This window comes from Labeo rohita, chromosome 20 (assembly GCF_022985175.1).
Source record: "Labeo rohita strain BAU-BD-2019 chromosome 20, IGBB_LRoh.1.0, whole genome shotgun sequence".
NCBI lineage: Eukaryota > Metazoa > Chordata > Actinopteri > Cypriniformes > Cyprinidae > Labeo > Labeo rohita.
The window spans coordinates 25,622,684-25,637,964 of record NC_066888.1 but is presented as its reverse complement, the minus strand read 5'-3'; the positions used below and the strand labels follow the sequence as shown (position 1 = coordinate 25,637,964).

At 32.9% G+C, this 15,281-nt stretch overlaps 1 protein-coding gene across 1 annotated transcript in view; it reads left to right on the top strand.

The window, feature by feature from the left end:
* Positions 1–15,281, top strand: part of nkain2 (sodium/potassium transporting ATPase interacting 2) — a 203,148-nt gene that overhangs the window by 135,994 nt on the left and 51,873 nt on the right. Inside the window, exon 4 of the mRNA XM_051137749.1 lies at positions 6,510–6,710. Within this exon, the coding sequence (XP_050993706.1) occupies positions 6,510–6,710 (201 nt within the window). The remainder of the gene's footprint in view (positions 1–6,509; positions 6,711–15,281) is intronic.

Here is a 15,281-nt window from a genome sequence, read left to right as displayed (position 1 = left end):
CATAATTCCTGCTAAAATGTGGTCTCATCCATCTCCAGACACTGTCCTGACAACCCCTCACTGTCAGTCCTTCTTTCACACCGGCCGTGTTTCCCGTCGCAGTGACTCCGGCAAGGACTGAAGGAGAGTAATAGAGGAGTGTTTGTCTGTGGGACCCCTGCCGCTTTGCAGATTGAAATGCTGATGCGTCCTGCTATTTGACTGCTGATGGATCGCGTTTATCCACTCGGCTGATGTTCATTAAACCTGTTAGAGAGACAGGAAACAACAGACTGGAATAGTGAGGCAACATGTACACTTTATTTAGCCTGTGTTCTTCTCATTTTGTGGAAGTAAAATGCCTGTCAGACACTTGGCAAGGGATTTTCCCTTTTTTATGATAAGGAACCTTAAATATGACAACGATGATGATGATGACGATGATGATGATGAAATATAGATATATAGACCCGTTTTTACTGTGAAAGAAAACATATAGCATTATTTTTAAAAAAATGTAATTACTTTTTTAAATTAAATACATTATGCTGTGATGAAGCCAAAGCAAAATTGTTGAAAATAACATACAATTAATTTAAAAAGTTGTTAAAAACATTAAACATTAAAAAAACTTTGTAACCAAAAATAAAATAGTTTATATATATATATATAAAGACAACATGCTGATTACAAAATAAAATATATTTTAATTAAATATATTTTGATGTGCTGAAACCAAATATAGCAAAATTATGCAAAAAAAAGTAATACTAAAAAAAGATTTTACAAAATATGCAAAATATATGCTAACACAAAATTATTATAAATATAAAATAAAATTTATAATTAAAAAAAGATTTTTTAAAAATACAAATATTGTTAATACTGCTTTTTACATACATTACAAAATCTCTGAACTTTGCAATAAAAAAGTTTATTTATTTAAAGAAATGCACTGTTTACAAATATATATATATATATGTATATATAAAGACAGCATGTATACTTATATATATATATATATATATATATATAAAATATATATATATATATAAAAACTATAAACTATTTTATTTTTGGTTAAAAAGTTTTTTTAATGTTTAATGTTTAATGTATATATATATATAAAGACAGCATGCTGATTACAATAAAATAAAATATGTTTTGCTGTGCTCATACCAAAGCAAAAGTATGAAAAAAATAAAATAAAATGAATACTAAAAAAGGTTTTAAAAAATATAAAAATTGTTGATATTGCTTTTTAAATACATTAAAAAAATCTCTGAACTTTGCTGTAAAAAGTTTGTTTATTTATTTAAAGAAATGCACGGTTTTTATTTACTAAATAAATCTATATATAAAGACAAATGTGCTGTTTACAAAATATATATTTTTTAAATATTTTTTGTCATGGTGAAGGCAAAGCAAAATTATTAAAAAAATAAAATAATATTATTAAAAAATCGTTGATATTGCCTTTTTACATTCATTAACTTTTCAACAAAAAAATGTTTGTTTGCTTATTTATTTAAAGAAATACACTATTTACTAAATAAATAAATAAATAAATAAAGATGGACCCCCTTTAACCCTCAGTTAGACTCCAATTTGAAAATCTGTGAATCTTGCAATATTTATGTATGTATGTATGCAGGTATTCAGTATCATTTGTTTATTTTATTATTTATCTCAAATTTTGGACTTTCATGAAAATTTCTGAAGCACTTTTGTGGAAAAAAAGCATATTTATTAGTTTGTTTTTGTGTATTTATATGTTTTTTATGCTTATATATATATATTAATTAGTTCCTTCAGACATTCAAAAAGTCTGTGGCCTATGCTGTTTGTCTACTTTGTGTGCTTGGACGACACCGTATTCAGTCAAAGCTGTGATTCATTTTTTGCATCAAGATGGCTATTTATGTTCGTCATTGGAGCGTGATACATGTGTTTCTGAGGACAAACAAGGCTTTGCCCTGCACCGCTATACAAGGGGTATTGATTTGGTGGAAACAAATCAATCCAACCATTCAGCTTCTTTGTATTTGTTTTAATAAGAAGCGAGAGTGCACGGAGGCCTCGGTTTGTATTCTGCAGAACGAGAAGCGCTAAGCATCCCTCTGAGGAGGAACAGGGCTTATTCAGGGAGAGTTATTCAGGAGCCTTTCAGACGACCGGTGTCATTCTCACGCTGAGATAGACACTGCAGTGTGAGCTTGGGCAAGTCTTCAACAAAACGTCTGCCGTTAGTGTGCGTTTTGAAATGGATTAAAAGTGCTTTATCACATCACCCACACTGGCTGGGCAAACAGTGAAGCCATTTACGGAGGCGGGCGAGTGATTGATCCTCCAGCGGCCTTTAAGGAAACATAATGGGGACTGTGACTCGGGCCCCTCAGATGATTCACTCTGCCGCAGAAAACACTGGAGGCAAGTTTTCGACAAATGCTAAAGAGCTGCTGTTTTTGTTTTTTTGTTTTTTGTTTTTTTGTATGGAAATTTAATAGCCATGTCTTTTTCAATATAAACTGTTTTTTTTTCTAGAATTGACATTCATTCTTGAAAGTTTGGGTTGGATATTTATAGAGGTTATAATATTTATATTTATATTAAATATTAATAAATGTATATATTTATTATATATTCAGTATTAATAAAAATATACACTACCGCTCAAAAGTTTGGGATCTATACAATTTTGAATGGTTTTTAAAGACGTTTCTTATGCTCATCAAGGCTGCATTTATTTGATCAAAAATACAGAAAAAAATCAGTAATATTGCAAAATGTTATTATAATATAAAATAATGGTTTTTATTTTAATATACTTTAAAATAGAATTTATTCCTTTGATGCAAAGCTGAATTTTCATCAGCTGTTACTCCCGTCTTAAGTGTCACATGATCCTTCAGAAGTCATTCTAATATGCTGATTTGTTATCAATGTTGAAAACAGTTCAGGATTCTTTGATCAATAAAAGGTTCAAAAGAACAGCATTTATTTAAAATAGAATATATTGTTTTCTAACAATATACACTACTGTTCAAAAGTCTGGGGTCAGTACATTTTTATTCCTTATTTTTTGAAAGAAATTAATACTTTTATTCACTTAGGATGTGTTAAATTAATAAAAAGTGATAGCTTTACATTGCTAGAAAAGATTTATATTTTGAATAAATGCTGTCTTTTTTAACCTGTTATTCATCAAAGAATCCTGAAAAAAAGAATCCCAGGTTCCAAAAAATATTTGGCAGCACAACTGTTTCCAACACTGATAATTCTAATAATAAATCAGCATATTAGAATGATTTCTGAAGACTCATGTGACACTTAAGACTGGAGTAACCTCTGATGAAAATTCAGCTTTGCATCAGAGGAATAAATTATATTTTAAATTATTTAAATTATTATTAAAATAAAAGCCATTATTGTATATCATAATAACATTTTGCAGTATTATTATTTTTTTCTGAATTTTTGATCAAATAAATGCAGTCTTGAAGAGCATAAGAGACTAATTTTAAAAACATTACAAGTCTTACTGATCCCAAACTTTTGAGCTGTAGTGTATATATTAAAAAATATTACATATTTATATATATATATATATATGTGTCTATATATATATATATATATATATATATATATATATATATAATATTTGAAGTATATATTACAGTTCTTTCTGTTCCTCGAATCTGATTGGCTGATAAGAGTGCGATATTAGAGCGATATCTCCAACAGCCCTTTCACGTGTTGCCAAGTCCGCGGTTATCCCTGTTTTTCATGTCCGCGGGTTGAAGCGACCCTGATAACGTAATATTTAGATCCTGGAATGCTAATTTTACCAGGGGAATCCTGTGAAACATGTTTTTAACCCCCTCAAAACGCGATTTAAAAAATAGCCCTTTTGGGCTAGTTTTGAGTAGCAATTGGGCGGGTTTTGTTCTGAAAACCTGGCAACCCTGCCTTTCACAGTTTGTACTTGTTTGTAATTGCACTCCGCTTGCCGTACTTCTAACAGACGCCCAAATTCAGTATCATTTTATAAATATTACTATTTTTCTGTCACGGAATGTAGTTTAAGAGCTTTTCAGGTGAGAATGTACTTGATTATAATTCAAATATGCAGTTTGTTAATAAAGATAACGTCTATTTGAAAACTTGCTTCGACATTTTCGGACATGTGAGCTTCAGATGGTCAGTGGCCGTTCAGAGCTCATGAATCGGTTAGATCTTCTGGAATTTAGTCTGTAGTGGTTAAACATGAGATGTAATTCGTTTTGGGTAAATCTAACTGGCAGTCTTTGGTCTCATTAATCTATTATTTGTTTCAGAGAAGATAGTTTTGGCAAACTCTCATCATGTTTATGTAAATTCAGTGCTGTAATATCAGAGCGCTGTCTTTGCACGTTTGAATGAATTGCCTAGCAACTTTTATGATGGATGTTGTTGTTATTTATTATATAGTATTATTCAGTAAATAATATTTTAGAATAACAATAGTATTTACTAATAAGTGTTTAGTAATGGTGTGTGTTCGTCGTGATGATTTTAGTTACATTGTTCCGCCATTAGATGTTTTACGAGTTTTACGAGTCAACAGTAAAGACTTTTATATTGAAAAATAAACAGGTTAGAAACGGAAGTTATTTTTAGTTTCAACAACAGCTTGATGCAGCTAACAAATGAGCCGCGCTGTCTTCAGAAATCAACCTCAATAGATGATGTTAAGGTTATTAACGTTGCGACAAAGATAACCCTTTCCTCAGCGGACATTCAAACTAATGTTTCATCGTGAATATGAAGAATGAACGCTGTATCAGCTGCAGGCAATCACGATCGGTCAGACCATTTTTCTCTCATAAAACTACATAATACAGTGAGCTTTTAATACAATAAGCTTTCAATTAAGCAACTCAACGTTCCTTTGTTACTAGTTGTAAAGTGACGTTTTCGAATTAGTGATGGATTAGTAACGGAGGCTTGGGCTCAGCTGTTAAACTGAGATTTGAATCTGTGGCGGAAGAAAGTAGTTCTGCACAAAACAGGGTTTTTAAAGACACTCAGTTGTTGTTTTCATGTATTTACACACTTCTGCCCTTGAAGTATTGTATAAACAAGTATCACACTAGTAGACCAGAAATATGGTTGTATATCGGCACGCTGTGATTACCTATGGCCAAATCGCAGCAGTGCCGATATACAGCCATATCTCAAGTCTACTCGTTTGATATTGCTCATTTAGTGCATCATTAATGTGGAAGAGAGACACTAAATTGTATAGCAAAATTTTGCTAAACATTTTTTTTGTCAGTTTGTAGCATGTAGATGACCTACAAGCTAAAAGATTTGGACTGAAAGTCAGAAAATTCTTATTTTTATTTCTCTAAGCACATCTTAAGACTATACTTCTAAGCTGTTGTTGTTGTTGTTGTTTTTCCTCAGGAGGAAAATGTCTCCTGGGGAGCTTCGGGTTCCTACATGAATAGCACGATCAGTGCCGAGCTTCAGCACTTGTAGGACCTGAAATCTGGCTTTAAAATGCACGATTGTTGCTCTTTAGAGGGATTTCTCGGAGCACTCGACGCGTGCATCACATTTATGCAGTCGTGCATCTGTAGGTGTGAGAGTTAGAGCGCTGTTTCCTTTTTCCGCTTGGTGTCTAGACTTGGCGTGCGTTTCTTAAGACTGATGGATTTGTTTGAAAATGTACTCAAAGCCCTGCTGAATAATCCTCCGCTTGTGTAACTGGCATTCACTCAAATGACCCAGGATATTGCAAACACTTCAGTCGCCAGCATGCAGATCATTAAGGCTGAAAAATGGCACACAAAAGTGAATTTGGGATTTGAGAAATGTGATTTCTTCCGCCACTTGATTGTGGAATTAATCTCATGCCACATTTATAAGTATGTGTTGGCTGGTTAGTGCTCTGCGAGTCCCTTTGACGTCTCAAAATTAACCACATAAGAGCCACTTAAATAATTGAGCCTCAATGTTAAAAAGCTTCAAACTGATTAACAATACAACAAAACACAAGCCTTTCAATGGCTGCTTGGGATCCCATTTCCAGTGTCAGACAACGTCTGACTTTAAAAAATCACGGGGGTAAGCATTGCCAAAATATATGGTTATTTTAATAGAAGCAAATTTAGGAAATCATAAAGGTTAGAATGCAAGGCGTCTCACTAGAGAGAAATTCCTCGCTCTCTTAGGCGTCAGTAAACGAGAGTGGACTGGATTTAGCTTGATTAAAGTGTTCAGAGTGCTTGTTATTTGACCCACATTGTTAAATAAGTCAGCGCTCAGAGTATTACATCTCGTAAGCTTGAATACATAATTGAAATTACTCGATTGCCAGGAAATGGACTAACTTTACCATTTTTAAAAGGTGATCTTCGTGCCGTTCCACTTTTCGCTGCAGTTTGCACTCGAAACGTATAGAACTTTAAAGTTGATTATTCACAATCTGTAAATATCACTTGAATATAGGTAATGTTTAACAAAGCATCTCTTCTCTCTTGCAGGACACAGACCTGATTATGACCTTCAACATCTCCATGCATCGCTCCTGGTGGATGGAGAACGGCCCGGGGTGCAGGGTGACCCCTGTGACCCCTCCTCCCTCCTGGGCCCCGGAGGACCACCGCTACATTAGCATCGCTGGCTGTCTGCTGGAGTACCAGTATGTGGAGGTGGCCCACAGTTCCTTGCAGATTATCTTGGCTGTGAGTACAGTCTAATCCTTTACAGGCTTTTCTTTCCTTTCGCTGTGCTTGCAATTGCAGCTCCTGGTATTAAATATATATAGGGTCATTTTTTTTCTAGACTCTTAAAACATGAAACTTACACAATTTAAGAGCAATTTATTAAAAGTTTAACAAAATTAAATTTTTAAGGCCCTATGAAATACTATTTTTTCTCTCTAATTTAGTTTTATTTTTTACCAAATTCAGAGCTATTTTTTTCCAAATTATTTTTTTTCTGTTTTAATCTTTCAGGATTCTGTTTTTTTTCTAGACTCTGTTTTAATGGTTAAATAAAAAATATAAATAAAAAAAACATGTCTAATTAATTAAGTACAATTCTTTTTTTTTTTCTCAAATTCCATTTTATTTTTACCAAATTCAGTTTTGTTTTGTTTTTTTTCAAATTCATTTTGTTCCATTTTAATTTTTAAGGATTCAGTTTTTCCCCCCCTAGACTGTTTTAATGGTTAAATAAAAAATATTAATAAAAAAAGCATGACTAATTACTTAAAATCATGAAACCTACACAATTTAAGAGCAATTCTTGTTTCTCAAATTCAGTTTTATTTTTACCAATTTCAGTTTTTTGTTTTCAAATTCACTGTTTCCTGTTTTAATTTTTTAAACTTCATTTAAATTTTTCTAGATTCCGTTTTAATGGTTAAAAGAATATTAATCAAATATCTGATTATTTAAAATTACAATTTAAGAGCAATTACAAAAATGGACAAAAATTTAAATTTTAAGGCCCTATGAAATAATTTTTTTTTTCTCAGTTTTATTTTGACAAAATTCTTTATCATTAATGAATCTGAATTCCAATTTAATTATTTAATTAAATTATAATATTCAAAAGCATCTCTAAGTAATTGATCTTATTAAAAAATAATTATTATTTTAGTTTTTTATTTTAGTTTTTTTGCAGAAATACTGTGTTGTGTATTTAGATTTTTTTTTTTTTTTTTGGTAAATTTTTTTTCTGGTAACTATTACTTCACGAATAATTAATAGCACATTAACTAATATTTTTTTTCTGTCACAGTTTCTTCAAGTTAAACCGAACTTTTATTTTAATGGGTTGTTGTAAAAAACCTTTAGTATTTTTGTGGTTTAATGATCACTAGCCCATATCATGTTTTGTTTTAAGTGTATTGATCTACTTTTGTTTTATTCATCCCAAATTGGATATTTCTGTGACATTCCGCGTTATACAGGAAATTCCATTGTTATGACTGGATTCTGCAATTCCAGAAATCATAGAGCCCTGTATATACTACTTTATTATGTGTCTCTTCTGATTGGTCGATTGTGGAATTCTGCAGTGAAATATGGGTGTATAATGACAGCTAAACTGTTTGTTTCCTCAAGGATGAGAAGCTCTGGTTTAGAGTCGAATTCGGTGCAGCACATTTGTGTTTGTCTATTTAAGACGTAACCAGTTGATTACACCAAGTCTGTAAATAACTGTTCAGGAAATGCTTCTGAATATGAGAGGCGTTGAGAAGTTTGGCCGAGCTCCAGTGCTGATATTGCTTGAATGCGGGTTGTTAATAGGAGCTCAGCATGCTGCCTTCCTCCGAGTCTTTATTCTTTATCTCTTCCATTACCTGCGACACCTGCTTCTGCCCCCACTCCACAATCAGCTTCTCTAATGCAATAGTGAAGTGAACCCCCTCCACCGTAGATACAGCAATTCTCTGATTACAAGCCTGTACAAGACTCTCCCCCGGCTTTCTACTCATACGCCGAAATCTAATTTATTACTGTTTTTCCAACACAACATGAAATCAAAATTGACCCCGTTTACTGCGTGATTCATCAGCGCACGTTATTTTGTTTGTTTTCATAATCGAGCTGTAATATCTTTTGATTTGTAACCAAAAGATTTTTGTTTTCTGTTGGTGTAACCAAGGGCAAAGGAAAATGGTAACCAGTAATATCAGAGCCTACTTTTCATGATCCAATCAAATCCCAATTGATGCAGTGAAGTCATACACGTTAGTTCGAGCCAATTATTACATTTCACTTCAAAAGGTGTCACGCTACAGATGTTCAAATGGGTAGTTGACATGAAATTTCAAGTAGTGACAGCAGTGTCCTGCAGTATGGCATGCTATACTTTGTTTAAACAATTTTGAACTTTTTTAAATTCTTATGTAACTGGATATCGTATTATACAGTTTTCATATTTTTTAATGTGGTCAGAAATTGTAAAAGTCTAGAGAAATGTTGACTATTGACAGCACCTAAATATTTGTATATAACAATAATAATGTACTGTGAATTATGTTTATTTTCTGTTTATTTTATAATAAAAATGTATATGATATTTATGACAATATATTATTATTATGATTGATTTTTAACAAATCTCTTTATTAATTCACAATTTTTGCTTTTACTCATTCATTTTTAATTGTCCTGTAGTGTGACAAATAATTCTAAGTACAAATTGTCCATGCATATTTATTTATTTATTTATTTATTTATTTACTGTGTGTGTGTATATATATATTGTTTCAATATAACAATAATAATATTATACTGTGAATTATTTTTAATTAGCATTTATATTATAATAATAATTTATATAATATTTGTATATTTTTATTGTTATTAATTTTTAAAAAGTCTCTTTATTAATTCAGAATTTTTGCCTTTACTTATTCATTTTTAATTGTCCTGTAGTGTGACAATTAATTAAGTACAGTTTACATATTTATTTGTTTATTGTGTGTATGTTTGTATATAGTGATGATAATAATGTACTGTGAATTATATTTTTATTTTGCGATTCCATGTTAAATTATAATAATATTTTATAAAGCATTTATATGACAATATATTATTATTATTATTATTATTATTATTATTATATATTGATTATTATTATATTTAACAAGCATCTTAATTCATAATCATTGCATTTACTCATTAATTTTTAATTGTCCTGTATGTGACAAATTATTTCTTATAAGTACAAATAGTTCATGCACTCTCCAAATTAATATCAGCTCTTAAAAGGTCATAGTAATTATTGAAATATATTATCCACATTTTATGAAACCTGCTATACAAATAAAAAATATAGTTTGGATATGATAATAATAATAATAATAATAATAATAATAATAAACTGTGAATTATATTTTTATTCTGCATTTATATATTTAAAATTATAATGATTTGTGTAATATGTATATGTGGTAACATATTATTATCTGTAATAAAAATAATTGTTATTAGTAGTAGTAGTAGTAGTAGTGGTAGTATTACTACTACTAAGATTTACCAAAATTTTAAAGTTTTAAAACATCCTTACATCAAGTAAGGAATGTCACACCATAGGAATTCCCAAAAGTATTGTATTCAATGATAAATGACAATTTAATTGAACAATGTTTTGATACTGAAAACATGCTTTATGTGCTTAATACCTCAAGTAACATGAGTTGCGCTGCACATGAGAGCATTTCTTCACAAGACCGGTATATCTTATCAGGTGTAATGTCGGGGGTCAGTAACTTTTAATGGTGACCACCGGTGTCTCATAAAGAGCTGTAACAGAGCACAGGTAGGTATCGGCTCCATTCGCCCCAGTATTTATAGACCTTCCTCTGTTACGACTGCTGTTCCTGTGGAGATATTATACAGCGAACAGTGGAGGAGAAAGGTAGCTGCATGTCTGTGCAGGCAGAGCGCCTGGTGGGAGCTTTTAGTGGCTTTGTGGTGCCCCCTCTCCAGAGAGGAGAGCAGGAACCACTATTCCCTTGTTGATGGTCTGATCTCTATTCTACTGCAGGAAGCTGTGTGCAGTTTGGGGGCGGAGCTATACACCCACATATAGGTAGATATAAAAAAAAAAACGTATTTTGCTTTTTCTCTCCATTTTCTCATAATTACAGAGCTGAAACTTCTTGTCGGTTTTCTTGAGTACAAGAAAATCCCAAGACTGCTGAGGTGTTTTATAATGACTTCACACATGCCATGTAATTAGGCGTGTGTTGATGAAACAGATCTGAACGTGGCGTACTGGAAATGACAATATTGAAGCACACCTGCTTCCCAATGGAGCTTCACCTTCTGACTGTAAACCTGAGGGATTTTGCCTTCAGTTTTTTTCTTAACTGTTCCTTATTATGATGTACATAATATAAGAAAGTCTGCTAAATTGGAACAATAATTTTGTACTAAATGCAGTTGTATGGAAGTAGTGCTGAAGTCCAACCAAAAATATACTTAAGTATATGTGATTGTGCTAAAGTGGAGCTACTGCAAGTATACTTTAGGTACACTTTAAATATTTTGCATTTAAAGATCAATATTGTTTAAGGATCATAAAATCGTCATCAGTAGTGACATTAAACCACATTTTAGGCTTAATATTAAGTAATGTGCATTGTGCACAAGTAGCACTCCAAATAAAATTTAAATTTTTATATCAGTAAGTCTCAAGTGATTTGTCAGTAAGGGGTCATCGGATGCCCATTTTCCACAAGTTGATATGATTCTTTAGGGTCTTAATGAAAAGTCTATAACATTCTTTGGTTAAAATTTCTCAATGGTAGTGTAAATAACACCTTTTTTACCTTGCCAAAATTAGCTCTGCAAAAATCATCCTGTTCCGGTTGAGGTTGCTTTAAATGTTAATGAGCCCTGCTCGCCCCGCCCCTTTCTTCTCTTTGTGGAGTGACGAGCCTGTTTACTTTAGCCACATTAAGCCACGTTTAGCCGCTAAACTTGCTAACTAGCACATTATTAGGAAAGGTGATCACAAAGATTCATAAAAAAAACTTATATACCTTATAGTGAAGCTGGATCACGAATGATTTGCATGAACATAGACGGATATATGTAGATCGGGAGGCACATTCCATTCACAAGCAGATGCAATCCACTGCATCTTCAGTGACTCAGATGTCGGGAGTAAATGACGACCACTTTGGTTCATTATTACATCCAGCAACACAACACCTCAATCGTGATCGTGTTTTCTCCCCTATTTTAAAAGTTCTTCACAACTGGGTGATCTAGTAGTAGCGTTCTGTCATACGAGAACAGCCTAGTCAAAGGTAGCCATGCTTGTCGTAGAGCAAAATTACCATCCAATCGCAATTTGTTATTGATTAACTTGCAGTTAGTCAAGGCAGGGTGGGTGGAATCACGATGGATGACACACACATGCGCTATCCCAGTTCTCTCAGACAGCACACAATCAGTTCTCCTTGTGCCTGAATTGTCAAGTACACACACAAAAATGTTCAAAATGTTCACTGTGTGGAGTATCTCACATTAATGCAGTCAGTTATGACTTATACAGGTGGGTGAAAACTGGAGATGTGTTAGTATATTACATCCGTGCATTTGGTCTTAAAGGGACAGCAGCCTAATTAAATACATGTCTGTGTCATAATTGTTGTTAATGTTAAACAACAAAAGATATTAAGGGGCACCTGTTATGCCCCTTTTTACAAGATGTAATATAAGTCTCAGGTGTTCCCAGAATCTGTCTGAAGTTTCGGCTCAAAATTCTCCACATTGTATTATTTTGAAAATGCCCATTTTGAGAAGCAGAAACGTGCTGTTTTCGTGCATGGCTCTTTAAATGCAAATGAGCTGATCTTCTCCGCCCCCTTTTTCGGAATAGAGCTATGCCTTTATAGCTCATGCCTCAAATACTCTGATAAAAACAAAAATAACTACATATATATAAGAATATATAGAAAGCCGGCTTTGTATTGTTTAATAAAGTCATTATTTTTGTTTTGTTCGCTATTTGCCCTCCATTTTATTCCTTTGCTGTCTAGGAGTGATTAAAGAGATCTCATTTGTGATTTTTCTTTCCTACGGGTCACTAAGCACACCTTCATATATGGAATAAGAATTATCGTTAGGGGTTGTCAGATATTATGTAGGAAACTGTTGAAGTCATTGCATGTTCAATAATGCTTAGTCTTCTAAACACAGAAGCTGTTACAGTAGGCCAGTGTCAGGAGAACGCATGGTGCCAGGATCAATATGACAATGATTGAATTAAGCTCTCTCTGAAGCATTGAAAGGGACAAGACATATGTCTGTGTCAGCAGAAGTGCTGAGTTGAGTCCCACCGCTGGCTGCTGAGACTGTTCCTACTGAGTGTAAAACAATATCAAGGCCTGAAGTTTATTGCTAGCATTTTGTTCACGGTGTCCCTGCGGAGAGTCACAGTTTGGGTCGTTCCTTGAACCCACCAAGTTGAGACAAGCTAAGTTTATTGCTTTAAGTTTCTTGAGCGTCCAAGTTTATGGAAGTTTCTTTTTTATGGTTTTCTAGTTGTTGTGATATGGAACATGTTTGTTCGATAATGTACAATATGCAGATGGATATCAGAACCATATATGATCCTGGTCTTATGTAGCACGGGTATATTAGTAGCAATAGACAAAAATGCATTGTATGGGTCAAAATGATCCATTTCAGTTTTATGGTAAAAATCATTACGATATTAAGTAAAGATCATGTTTCATGAAGATCTTTTGAAAATTTCCTATGGTAAATATATCAAAACTTAATTTTTGATTAGTAATATGCATTGCTAAAAACTTCATTTGGACAACTTTAAAGGCGATTTTCTCAATATTTAGATTTTTTTGCACCCTCAGATACCCTTCATTGTATCTCGTACCTTCGTTGTATCTCGGCCAAATGTTGTCCTATCCTAACAAACCATACATCAATGGAAAGCTTATTTATTTAAAAAAAAATTGACCTTTATGACTGGTTTTGTGATCCAGGGCCACATACGGGCATTTAGTAACGATTTTATGTATGCATTTATCAGTGTTGAATATATAACCTCTGATATTGGACAATTCATGCTCATTTCGCCAATTTTTACTTTTAGATTATTTTTCTGCATCATGTAATTTTTTTTTCTTTTAATACATTTTCCAGTGTAATTTATTACTGTGATAGCGAAGCTGAATTTTCAAGAAATATGCTGTTATATTAATAATATACAGTATCATATTCATTAATATACATTACTGTTCAAAATTTTAGGCTTTGTGGCATTATTTTATTTCTTTTTAACAAACTCTGTTATGCTCATGAAAGCTTTGATTTGATTAAGACAGAATATATACATACATATATATATATATATATATGCTCTAAATTTGCTCTAATATGCTGATTTGTTGTTCAAATAACATTTATATATAACATATTTCTGTGTAAATATATTTTGCGTAATCGTATTTAAAATTAAAATCTATTTTTAATATTGTAAATGTCTTTTACAGTTAAATTTAATTAATCCATCCTTTTATACCTTGTATAAAAGTATTCATTTATTTAAAAAAATGTGCTTACCCAAAATTTGTTAATATTAATTTTATTTTATTTCATGCCCATTTATTTATTTATTTGAAAAGCAGCTGTGTAATTTTCAGGATAGCGTTGACTCTTTCAGGGCAATACAAATTAATAGTTTTAGTGGTAATGGCTGTATGCATCAGTACATTATCCATTACATAATATTTGCTGTTTCAAATCTATTTCATTCAAAAGCATTTGTCAAGACTGTCACGGCTCAGGCACAAGTTCTTCCAGAGCTTGATCTGCAGTGTAGCAAAAGTGTCTTGCCACTTGTTTATGTGACCAGTTGACCTCAGATTCTTGTTCATAATGTGTTTTCTCTGGAAACGTCTTTGTTTGCAGCAACATCTCGGAGAAGAAATTCATAATTGGAGCTAGAAATATGTGCCAGCGCTGTTTTGACAACACGTTTCTTTATGTTTCAGACCCTCCCCAGATACACAGTTGTGTCTGGATGCATAGACAACATTTTCAATCATCCCCTCAAGCTCCCAGATACAAAATGATCGTCTTTGTTCCCCACATAGAAATCGGGGTGTTGAAAAATGGACTCGTTCATTATTTTCTCCTAAAGCGAATAAGTGCCTCTTTGATCGGTTAACTACGGAGACAACCGCTCTCTCGCTCCCTCTTCCCACTTCTCATTGTATCTAGCTGACAAGAACACAATTGATCAGCAAATTTTGCTTGTCTTCTCTTTGGCTAAAACACAGTCATTTGACAGAACACAAAGTGTCCAAGTAATAATTTCTTATCTCATATTTATTAATGAAAATAACCTGGAGGTTAATTTGATTCAGTAATATGGAGATGGATGTGGCTTGTTGAAAGGGCGTTGATGTGAACTACAGTAATGACAGCTCGATCTTCACACACACAGAGATAATTATGTGGATTACAGAGGAGGCATCTGGGAGGGAGTGCTGTCATTTCACTGCTAGCCAGCCACTTTGCGCTCTTTTTTTTTTTTCTTTTTTTTTTTTTTTTTTTTTACGAACGGCACCTGCGGCAGGCTCCGAGACGCGTCTTTCGGTCCCATTGTTTTCCCACGTCAGAGCAACAGTGTGGCACCTTCAGTTAATTAGGTTTCTCTCCTAGCCGAAATGGATGTGGAGCCTTCGACCATTCATTTACAAGCATCTCAGACATTAGTAAGGCGGCATGCATCATTACACAGTAAGGGAGCGTCAG